Below are 12,043 nucleotides of genomic sequence, written 5' to 3'. Positions count from 1 at the left end.
CCCACTGCCAGTCTTTTCTTTCAGACTACTCTATAGTTAATATTCATATGCTCTCCATCATACAGTTATTTTGTATTAATTGCTTTGTACCATTTTTGTTGTCAGCAGTGTCCTCTTTGAGATATTAGACCATTAAAGCCTAGGAATTATCCATGTGCTGAAACTACAGATTTGCACTGCTACAGGTGCCACATAGTACCCATTCATTTCATAGTAGATCGGCCCCTGTATAAACCTTCCTATTTTCAAACTGAACCTGCCTTCCCCTAGTTTGTTTTAGTGTAATAGTCAGTAAGCTAAAAAAGGGAGGTTCATGCAGGAAGGTTTAGAGGACAGATAATGCATATTCTATGGTCAAGTGAAGCATGCCTTCTCTGAAAAAAGACAGGCTCACTGTTCTTTTCTTATTCTTTGTAATTTACTTTGTGTGCCCTTTGTGTGTCGTCTCAGGAATTGACAGAGATGGCTTTTCATGAAACATCACAAAACATGTTTTTCTCCATTCTTCTGATCTTCCCAGCAATAACAGCACCTAGTTATTATCTCATTGGTAATTATCACACTTGTCATCACTGAATCTCCTTTGGATAAGGTCCTCATAGATTTTGAGAGAATACTAGTCAAAGACTAGTTTTAAAGAATCCCTTCCTGCCATTTCAAACAATGGGGAGGGCAGAGGAAGAGGCAGGATTTCCACTTTTCACTTGGAGAGTTGTAAGACAGTCTTTTAATCTGTGGATTGGTGGAATGACATGGCATTTGTGTGAGGGCAAAAGATTCTAGTGAGGTTGGTTCTGAAGCTAACAGGCATGTTCTCGATGGAAGTAAAGGTGTGTGACTAGAAGGAACATTTGCCTCAGTATGCTGCTGATTATTGCGTCCATTCTCTCCTTTCTGGCACGTGTGATGTGCAAACATAACAAACGTTGCACCACCAATCATTCGCTCAGCATTCCACATGAATTCTATCAGCCTGGTGACTTTATAATTGGTGGACTGGCTTCTCATATCTTTGGCTCTTTTGCTAAAGAAGACTTCAGAGAAATCCTTATCACCCATCAAGTCCGTACTTTCTTGTAAGTAGTAATCAAGTACATCAAGGAATCATTTGATTCTGATTCCCCATTCCTAATATTGCTTACTCAGAAACGAGCCCCATGATTTCAGTGGGATTACCCCCTGCCCCCACAGAGGTAGGAATAAGAGTTAGGTGCTAAACTGAGGAGTTAGAGAAGGGAAATGGTGATCTGAAACTGCTAGGAAGATGAGATAGCTTGGACTTGCTGATCAGTTCTGATCCTCCATTTCCTCCCTCCCCTTCACAATTCTCTTCCAGGCAGTGCTTCATTAGAGGAGCAAAGGTTTAGTCTTACTTGGAAATCTGAGCTTCCGATGTGGAAGCCCTTCTTGAAATGAGGGGCTTCTGAATTCACTGAAGAGCCAAAGAAGTAAGAGAAATAGAGTCCCCAAACAGGTGCAAACACCAGAGTCACTTTCAGATGACTTGTTTATTTAGCATTCATCCATATTAGACAGTGTTGGCTTTTTAATGAGCACTCATTCTGATTTGTTTGTGTGGAGCTTCAATGATGTGTGAAGCTTGCATTGTCCCACACTTCGCACTGAATTTCCTCATAGGTGTTAGAATCAGAACTCAAAACATTGGCAACCTGGAAGCACCCTCGAATAAGTAACCAACATCCAACTGTTGAAAGCTTCCAGTACCCATCACCAGGCAGGAGGGGAGATATAGGGGATGGGGGAGGTGACAGGATACTCCCCAAAGTGCAAGTGGTAAGATAGCTCTCTGGATAGCTTTGAGTTCTTGAGAGAGGCTTGCTTTGACCCCAGAGTGTGTTATGGTGAGGGATGGGGAGAGAAATAGAAATTCCACCTGTTTCCATGCTCTCCACAGCTACATCCTGATTTCAGAGGTAAGGATGCATGTTGGAGATAAAGTGAGGTGCCCTTCTCAGGTCTGAACATTAAACCAATCCTGAGAAGAGTTTTGGATGAGGAATCTTACAAATGTAAACAAATTATGCATAGCTCTGATGAGGTAAAGAGTGGCAGCCCATTTAGTAGATACTCTTGTAAGAGCAGCCACACTACAGTATAGGAATAGGTTGCCAAGGGGTAGGATGTTAGAGAAAAGGTGTGAACCCTTCCCTGGTCTAAATATTAAACCAAGCCTGAGAAGAGTTTCTGGTGAGGAATCTCAAAAGCTCATCTTGCCTTTGAAGTAGGGTTTTTAGAGCACCATTTGTTCTCCTCTAAGCCAGGCTATGACAAACACACATGACACCCCAAGTTGAAAATATGTCAAGTTGAAAATGTTTCACGGATCTAGAAATGTAGATTACTATCCTCCCTCTCTCTCCTCATTTTCAAATGGATCTGAACCAACAAATGAGTTCTCTGCTAAGATTGATACAAAGCTCTTAAGGAGTAAAGGGGGGTGGGCATCCTAAGCAGCAGATAGTATTGGAGGAGCAGCAACATTCTAGCCTAGGAGCAATTTTCTAATGGCTTGCATATCTCTCAGTTATACATCATAAAATTATCCATTGCAGTATTATGCCTAAGAACTATCAGCATATTCTGGCTTTGGTGTTTGCGGTCAAGGAGATCAATGAGAACCCCATGGTCTTGCCTAATATCACCTTGGGATTCCACATCTATGACAGTTACACCAATAATAGGATGACCTATCGGGCCATTCTGGACCTTATTTCCATGCATCCCAGATATGTACCCAACTACAGGTGTGGCATTGAAAAAAATCTGATGACTGTCATTGGGGGACTTGACTTTGGAACATCCCTCTACATGGCAACCATATTGGGTGTCTACAAGATTCCCCAGGTAAAATACTGATTTGGGCACTTCATAGCTCACTTATTATTATGTTTCCTAACCAGTGTTTGGAGTTTCCGTGCGCTGCTCTGGTTCGCCAGAAGCGGCTTAGTCCTGCTGGCCACATGACCTGGAAGCTGTATGCTGGCTCCCTCAGCCAATAAAGCGAGATGAGCGCTGCAACCCCAGAGTTGGTTATGACTGGACCTAATGGTCAGGGGTCCTTTACCCTTGACCTTTAACCAGTGTTCACCCAGTGTTCACCATAGCTCAGTGCAGGCACCTCTCATTTGGGCACCATTGCCATTCTATGAGAACAAGAGAGAAGTTCAAGGTGGGCTCCAGCACCTGTTTTTCTTGAAAAATAGCATTGGGTTTTAAACACGTAATTTAATGGCAAGTCACTTTAGGAGGATTTCTATATTTAAAGGATTTAGATAAAAAAAAATATAAATAGCTAAAATAATTTTTTTTCTAAGTTCGCCTTGTATCTGAAAGAAAACATGATTGGTGCCTGGTGAGCAATAAATGGGTTGCTGTGACCATAAGGTTGTCTCTGATGTCACCTTTTACACCTTCCATGAGGAGGAAAGAGAGAATAGCCTCCGCCAGGGCCGTCCCTACCATTGTACCAAGTGAACAACCATATCAGGCCGCTCTGATAGGTGTCACATATCAGTGGTGGTTGAGACAAGACACATGACTCTAGTTCTGTAGGCTGCAGTTCAGCCATGCAAACACCAGATGTTTCCAAATCAACCTCTCTCTATCCAGGCAAACAAGAGGCAGTATTACTGTTCAGAGACACATACTAGCCAAGTATATGAACTGTGTGACACAGGATGAGTGAGACGTGTGTCCTGGGGACATCCTCTGTAGAGTATTCCGAGGGCAGCATAAGGCCCTGGGTGTGAGGTTACTCATCCTTCTACAATCCAGTGTCTATGACTCTTTCTTGGAGGTTGCAACACAGCCTCTCCTGGTTCCTATCTCGGGAAATGCAGTTTTCTCTCCCAGTCTTTTTGACAGAACAGAAACCACATATGAGTTCCTTCTACTACATTCATGAACCAATTTATATTTCTTGATTTCCTTTCCTTTCAGCTCAGTTATGGCTCCTTTGCTCCAGAGAACACGGATCAAAGCCGACCCACTTCCTTCTACCGGATGGTGCCCAACGATGACCATCAGTACACTGGGATTGTTGAGTTACTTCTCCACTTTTCATGGACATGGGTAGGATTACTTGCAGGCAATAATGAGAGTGGAGAGAAGTGTATGCAGACGCTGCAACCTCTGCTTTCCAGTAAACATATTTGCTTGGCCTTCTTAGAGAGAACTCCCCAAGCTAGTTATGCGTATAATAACCTTCCTTTACTGTATCTACAAGTGAATCAAGTGATTGTGAAGAGCAAAGCCAGTGCTGTTATTTTCTGCGGGAATTCTGCATCCATACTTGCCTTACTACCAATGTTAGCACAATGGGAAGGGGGAAATGTGGCTGGGACACCTATGAGGAAAGTGTGGATTCTGACTGCTCAGCTCGATTTCATAGGAACCACTTATCCAAAAAGATGGGATATGCAAGTCTTCCAAGGTTCCATCTCCTTTACAGTTCATTCCAATGAGGTGCAAAGATTCAGAGCCTTTCTTCAGCTTCTAAACCCCTTTGAGGAAAATGGAGATGGTTTTCTCAAGCAGTTCTGGACCCTGGTTTTTCGCTGTTTATTTCCAAACTCCAACACAGAGGAGAAGCCCAATGGAACCTGCACTGGAGAGGAGAAGCTGGAGGAGCTCCCTTCATCTGATTTTGAGATGAGCATGACTGCCCACAGCTACAGTGTCTATAATGCTGTCTATGCCATGGCACATGCTTTACATAACACATTGTTGCACAGGTCCAAGCAGAGGGCAGCGATGGAAGGAGAGATGCAGGAGCTACCAAAACTGCAAGCTTGGCAGGTACTGGTTACCATTTGACATGGGTGGGATCATGATGTCCAGTGAGGCTGCTTCAACCTCGGCCCTCCAGATGTGTATAAAACCTTTGGTCCATCCCACAAATTGGTAACATCAAAATTTCCCCAGTAACCCAAACAGCCCAATCACTGCCAATGGCCATCTAAACGATCCTGACCAGCAACAGAGGGGTGGCCTGTCAGACCCCACGGCAACACGTGCTCTCCATGAAGGAGAACATGCTTTGCCAATCTTTGATCGTTTATATGGGAATTAAACACTAGTTCCTATTTACAGAGTTATGTGGAAGAGAGCTTGGGTTGTTTGACCCTTTAAGTAGTTCCCTTTCCCCTCCTATAAAAACTATGCAATGGACTCTCTTTTACATTTTAAACAGAGAATAACTTTTACTCAGTGTACTTGCACGGGTTAGATTAAATATACCAGACAGGTAGGTGTTCCTTATGTTACCAATACATCTGACATAGATTTGAATCTAAGACAAAAACTGCTACAGACTGACTAACTCTGAGACAAGAAGCAGCATAACAGAACATAACTGCTGCTCTGTTAAGACTGTTCATAACTGCCATAATTGTACCAACTGAAATAAGTGCCTCCCGCAAAGAACATCACAGAGTTCTCTAGCCCTTGTGAGCATTAAGCCTTTCCTTAGCATTTTGGATGCTTTCATCTCACAGTTTAGGGGCTAGGGGGGTGAGGTCCTCCATTGCTCTTTCCCTTTTACAAGCTCTCATCCCCTTGAGGGGACCGGTTGGTTGAAGGGATTCAGGTCGGAGCCAAACAGTACAAACTGAAAGCTTTTGCAGATGATCTGGTTTTGACATTGCAGGAGCCAGAATCTAGTACGAAAAGAGCCTTAGAATTGATTCATGAGTTTGGTCGGGTGGCGGATGTCAGGGGTTCAGGAGCAGAGGCGAGGGCAAGGGAGGAAACAGAGAGCGAGGGGGAGGAGTCCGAAGAAAAGATGAGTGATGACGACGACCCGAGATCTCCGAGTCTTTCCAGTGAATCAGAAGATTCACAGAAAGGAGCGCCAGTGGCCAGAGCAAGGGGGGAGCCTAGGGGGACACCCCAGGAAGAAGGGTCCAGAGGGGGTTCAGAGGGCAGCAGTTGGAAATCGGGGCCAGCATCCCCAACAGAGCGCAGTGGAGAGGGAGGGCGCCAGGTATCGAGCTCCGGCAGCTCGCCGCAGGGGGGAGGGCATGAGTCAGGAGTGGCCACACCTCCATCGGGGAGCGAAGAAACGGTCAAGCGGAAAGTGGAAGGTTGGGCGCGCGCGCCAAGTTCAAATGCACAGGAAGGCGGCGCAGTAAGCAGCCCGGAAAGGGAGCCGGTCCTAAAGCCCGACGCAAGGAGACAGAAGGGTCCAGGGGGTCAGCGTCAGAAGAGTCCAGGAAGGAAGAGACCACGGGGGGCAGAGGGACCCAGAGAAGAACGGTCAGGCGGAAAAGGTGGAATAAGGCTAGGGTATTAAGTTGGTGTACAGGGGGCGGAGACTCAGACGGAGCTTCGCCGGTCTAGCTTATAAGACGTAGAGCTGCACGCGGCAGCTTGGAAATGGAAACTGTAACTCAATAAAGACTTTTATAAAGTGAACGCTGGCTAGCGTGATCCTCTGTGAGCTAGGATCTGGGAGCAGCTCTGACAGCGGGTTTTAAATTAAACAAGCAAAAGACAAAGGTTTTGGAAAAAAATGTAACAACCGAGGAAACAGAAAGGTTTCAGAAAGAGACAGACCTAACAGTTGTTAAGAAGGTGAAATACCTAGGGGTTAACATGACTGCTAAAAATTTGAATCTATTTAAGGACAATTATGAAAAGTGTTGGACAGAAATCAAAAAGGACTTAGAAAGTTGGTCAAGATTAAAACTTTCCTTGTTGGGTCGAATTGCTGCGATAAAGATGAATGTATTGCCAAGAATGTTGTTTCTGTTTCAGACCCTACAGATTGTGGACAGAGTGGAATGTTTTACAAAGTGGCAGAGAGATATTTCTAAATTTGTCTGGCAGGGCAAAAAGCCCCGAATAAAATTTAAAATACTAACTGACGCCAAGGAGAGAGGGGGATTTGCCCTGCCAGATTTGAGGCTGTATTATGAATCTGCAGCTTTCTGCTGGTTGAAGGATTGGATTCTCCTTGAGAACACTGATGTCCTAGATCTGGAAGGGTTCAATAATGCTTTTGGTTGGCATGCATACTTGTGGTATGACAAGGTAAAAATTCATAAGGCTTTTAAAAACCATATTGTCAGGAAAGCTGTGTATAATGTCTGGGCTAAATACAAAGACTTACTAGAAAACAAGACCCCCAAGGTGGTTGTCACCAATGGAAGCCAAGGCCCCGAAAAGACTCAATATGGAGGTCAATTGGCCGAAATATTGGGAAATAATAGAAAAAGAAGGTGATTCTTGGAGATTGCAGAGTCTTGAGAAACTAAAGGATAAAGTGCGAGACTGGCTACATTATGCTCAGATCAGGGAGGTCTTTAATTTGGATAAAAAAACAGGCTTCCAGGTGGAAAAATCAAAATTAGAAACAGAACTGTTAGAACCTAAGACTAAGGTACTTTCAAAAATGTATAACTTGCTGTTGAAATGGAATACGCAGGATGAAACTGTCAAATCAGCTATGATAAAATGGGCACAGGACATTGGGCATAATATTATGTTTGCTGACTGGGAAAAGTTATGGACCACCGGAGTGAGGTTTACGGCATGTAATGCCCTGAAAGAAAACATTATGAAAATGATATACAGGTGGTACATGACCCCAGTCAAGCTGGCAAAAATATATCACTTGCCCGATAATAAATGCTGGAAATGTAAGGAAGCTGAAGGAACATTCTTTCACCTCTGGTGGACGTGCCCAAGGGTTAAGGCTTTCTGGGAAATGATCTATAATGAGTTAAAAAAGGTATTTAAGTATACCTTCCTTAAGAAACCAGAGGCCTTCCTTCTGGGCATTGTCGGCCAAGGGGTGTTAAAGAAGGACAAGACCTTCTTTATGTATGCAACAACAGCAGCAAGAATACTCATTGCAAAGTATTGGAAGACCCAAGATCTACCCACACTGGAAGAATGGCAGATGCAGCTGATAGAATATATGGAGTTGGCTGAAATGACCGGCAGAGTTCGAGACCTGGGAGAAGAGACGGTGGAAGAGGATTGGAAAAAATTTAAAGACTATTTACAAAAACATTATAAATTGTATGAATGTTAGGAGAATGCACAACTGAAAGAAACATGGCAGCAGTACAGTAAATCTATTGTAAGATATATGAGAATAAGTGATATCTAAGGAAATGATGAATTTGGAAGTAATATTATGTTCGAGTCAAGAAGCTTAATCCATGATAAAACCATGCAAAAGGTGGAACATAATATCTGAGTTTTGTACAATAAGAATGGAAGTAAGGTAACAAATTGCTGCATGTAACTATATGATTGAGAACGCAGGGAAGGGAGATGTGAGGAAGTCCAAAGATTATGAAAGTACGATCTGTGAATAACTTTTATCCTATCTGTATTTTCTTTTTTCTATCTTTTCTTTATTCTATAATTTCATTTTATACTTTTGTATGTTATATGGTGATGGTAATTTGGATGTTTGGTGTTTTTTAAAAATTGCAATAAATATCTTACAAGCTCTCATCCCCTTACGCTGCTATTGGGGGCCTTTAAGGCACTTATTGGTTAGCTGGAAAAGTCCTACCAAGCCAGCAATTCCGGTGGCTTCTCCAATTGCTCTGTGGTTCTTCCGACTAGGGAGAGGGGAGGAAGGGGAGAGTTTTAGCCACCAGTGTTTCTTGTAGTGAAGTGGGCAACAATGAATTCAGTGCCTTTGATGATGAATTTGTTGTGCAAGACGGTCCAGAGTGGAATGGCAAGATGTTATTGAGACTTTTTGGGGCTACTGCATCTGCAACCAAAAGCTTCCACCCTGTGGCTTCAGCCCTTGTAATTGTTTCTTGTTCAGCAGGGAACTATGTGCTTTAGCTTATTTAAAAGGTGTATAAACCACCCTTCAAAAGATTTAAAGCTCTAGTCTGAGCTTTAAATTCCCTGTCATTCACAGGCAGACTCTGCCCCAAACTGAGTTCAGTAAGAAGTGACATTAGGGCTTTAATTCATTGCTCCTTTGTTTCCCTTTCAATGCAGCTTTACCCCTTTCTTAGGAGTGTTTCATTTAACAACAGTGCTGGAGAAAAAGTATCTTTTGGTGAAAACAGGGAATTAGAAACTGGATTTGATATTACGAACTTGGTCACTTTCCCAAATAACTCCTATGTGAGAATCAAGGTTGGGAGGATAGATCTGGAGGCTCCCCCAGGAAAGCAATTTTCCATTCATGAGGACAAAATGGTGTGGCATAAGAGTTTTCTCCAGGTGAGGAATGACAGCAATGTCCATGAGATGTGGGTAAACAAAATATTATTGCATTGCAGATCATGAGTCTAGTGTGTTCCTATCAGAGTGTGGTACATATCTTGAAGCACATGTGGAACATGGAATCCTTATTTTGCTTTTTTATTTTTTTAGGACCTGTTACCCAGTATGTTTTATAGGTCTTCATACTACACCCCTGATTCCTCCTTGTCTTTGGCAGGAAGATATGAAGGGAGCTTCTAAAAGGAGTCAGCTGAAGCCTCTTTTCAGTTGGGAAATGTGATAATAACACAATGTTCCAAATCCCAGAGAGGCTTCTAAGCATGTTCAGATATGTGTGTTAGACTGCTCCTTACACCCCCCTACTCAGCACAGGAAGATCAGAGGGGGGACAAGTACACCAAGGAGGTCTCTGGACATTGGGTGCAGGGCTGGTGAATATTCACCCACTCCTCAATTTGAGCCCCTGTGCATTTTCTGTAGTGCCTGAAGGAGGCTCAAAAGAAAGCCATTTTAAGCACCTCTCCACCCCCCAGTTGTGGATAGTGGTATTTTTCACCCTGAGTTGGTTCTAAGGAGGTCATTTGCACCTCTTAGTCAATACTAAATTCCCACTGTGCATACAATACTGAGAATGCTTGGAATGTCATGCGTTCCTAATTGTAGCTGAGATAATGGGAGGCAAAGATCCTATACTGCTATATGTGCTAAATTGTTCCCATGCTTATTCCACTGGACAGGTTCCACCCCATTCTGTGTGTAGCCCAAGTTGCCCTCCTGGATCCAGAAAGAAAAAGAAGGAGGGGGAGAAATTCTGCTGCTATGATTGTGCTCCATGTCCCCAAGGAAGGATTGCCTCCCAGAAGGGTAAGAGACACAACTCTCCCCCCTTCTCCCCCCTCACACACTACAGTGGCCAGGCCACCCCGATCTCCACAGTTGACATACCGGATGAAGATGGTAAGAGGCCCCAGTAGCTACACATGCTAGTTGGCTTGGGGTTTTAAACACATTGCATTGTATCTGGTTTGTTGGGAAATACCTAAGATATTTCCGATTTCATTCGAAGAGGTCCATATTGGTGGAATTTGTATTTGCTCTTTAAGACATGATGAGTCTGCATCTAATCTTTTCTTTTTTACCTCAGACATGAATGACTGTATTGGATGCTCAGAAGATCACTATCCAAACAAGGACCAGACACAATGCATTCCAAAGACAATCAGCTTCCTGACTTTTGGAGAACCACTTGGGATGTGCATAGCATTTCTCTCTCTCCTTTTCTTTCTGCTTACACTTTTGGTCCTAGTAATCTTTGCTAAGCATCAAGACACACCCCTCGTCAGGGCCAACAATCGAGACCTGACCTACACTCTCCTCATGTCTCTTCTCCTTTGCTTTCTCTGCCCCTTCATCTTCCTCAGCCGACCAGACAGAGTGACCTGCCTTGTCCGACAAATGGCTTTTGGTGTGGTTTTCACAGTGACTGTTTCTTGTGTGTTGGCCAAAACCATCACCGTTGTTCTGGCATTCATGGCCACCAAACCAGGATCCAGAATGAGGAAATGGGTGGGGAAAAGACTGGCAAGCGCCATTGTCTTGACTTGTACTATTATCCAAGCTGGTATTTGCACTGTGTGGCTGGGAACCTCTCCCCCATTCCCCCATTTTGACAAGCATTCTGTGACTGGAGAAATTATTCTGGAATGTAATGAAGGGTCCGCTGCCATGTTTTACTGTGTCCTGGGCTACATGGGCCTCCTGGCCACTGTCAGTTTTGTTGTAGCATTTTTAGCCAGGAAACTGCCTGACAGCTTTAATGAGGCCAAATTCATCACCTTCAGCATGTTGTTATTTTGTAGTGTTTGGATTTCCTTTGTTCCGGTCTACCTGAGCTCCAAGGGAAAACACATGGTGGCTGTGGAGATCTTCTCCATCTTGGCCTCCAGTGCTGGCTTAATGGGTTCCATCTTTGCTCCCAAATGCTACATCATTATGCTGAGGCCTGACCAGAACACCAGAGGGCAATTAATTAGAAACTGAATGAGAGCGAAAAATAATAATTTCACAGGTGTGGCATTTAAAACCAGCCAATCAACCTGTTTGTGTTTCCTTTTTGGTGGTGTTCCAGGACTGTTGCTTAATGGATGATACTTCACAAATGGTACCAGAACATTCATTTCCTATCACAGAACACCTCAGGTTGTAGTCTTACAATTACTTGGGAATCATCTCCATTGAAATTAATGAAAGTCACTATGTGTATATAGGATTACAGTTTCAATAAAATATTCTAGTACGCAAAGGAAGCAATCACATACAAAAGAAGATGGTGTAAAGCAAGTCCAGCATAAGATATATGTCAGGGAACTGACATCGGAGCCAGAGGTGGAGGGAAGGCTCCCAAGTGATGCTGGAGAGGGACGCAGCAGGGAGAAAAGCAGCTCATCATCAGCTGGGGAAGGTAATCAGCGCAACACCAGGGACAAAGGGGAGCAGATGGGGGAATCGGTGAGAGGGCTCCAGGACTCCTCGCCGGACACCAGTGGGGAGAGCACGGGTCCTCCGCTACCCACGCCCTCCCTGCGCAGAAGACTTCCGCACAGGGAGAGTAGGAGGAGACTTGGCGTCAAACAGCTTTTATGTTGGAAAGGTTTAAGAAACGCCCACTGACGGATTCTGCTAGCGACTGAGGCAGCCACGAAGTGAAGGGCTGTCCAGACAGAAAGGTTTTAACAAGGCAACACAGCCAGGAGTGGCGGCAACTTACGCACGAGCAACCCCTATATTCATTACAATATACAAGTGTAAACTACTC

General features: G+C 43.9%; 1 protein-coding gene across 2 annotated transcripts; it reads left to right on the top strand.

Annotated features, from left to right (window-relative positions):
- Positions 1 to 20: 20 nt before the first annotated feature.
- On the top strand, positions 21 to 11,579 carry LOC310690520 (vomeronasal type-2 receptor 26-like). Of its 2 annotated transcripts, XM_083469597.1 has the most exons (7): positions 22 to 550; positions 951 to 1,076; positions 2,574 to 2,865; positions 3,961 to 4,818; positions 8,998 to 9,225; positions 9,966 to 10,092; positions 10,373 to 11,579. In XM_083469597.1, the coding sequence occupies exons 3-7, from the start codon at positions 2,578 to 2,580 to the stop codon at positions 11,266 to 11,268; spliced, it is 2,397 nt and encodes a 798-aa protein (XP_083325723.1). In that variant the 5' UTR covers positions 22 to 550; positions 951 to 1,076; positions 2,574 to 2,577; the 3' UTR covers positions 11,269 to 11,579. The 2 variants fall into 2 exon arrangements, with proteins under 2 accessions (XP_083325722.1, XP_083325723.1); XM_083469596.1 differs by having other exon boundaries at positions 21 to 1,076.
- Positions 11,580 to 12,043: the final 464 nt, after the last annotated feature.

This window comes from Podarcis liolepis, assembly GCF_965112155.1.
Source record: "Podarcis liolepis genome assembly, chromosome: 13".
In the NCBI taxonomy this organism is placed as follows: Eukaryota; Metazoa; Chordata; class Lepidosauria; order Squamata; family Lacertidae; genus Podarcis; species Podarcis liolepis.
Note: the sequence above shows the minus strand (reverse complement) of the source record. Positions and strands in the feature narration are given on the sequence as shown.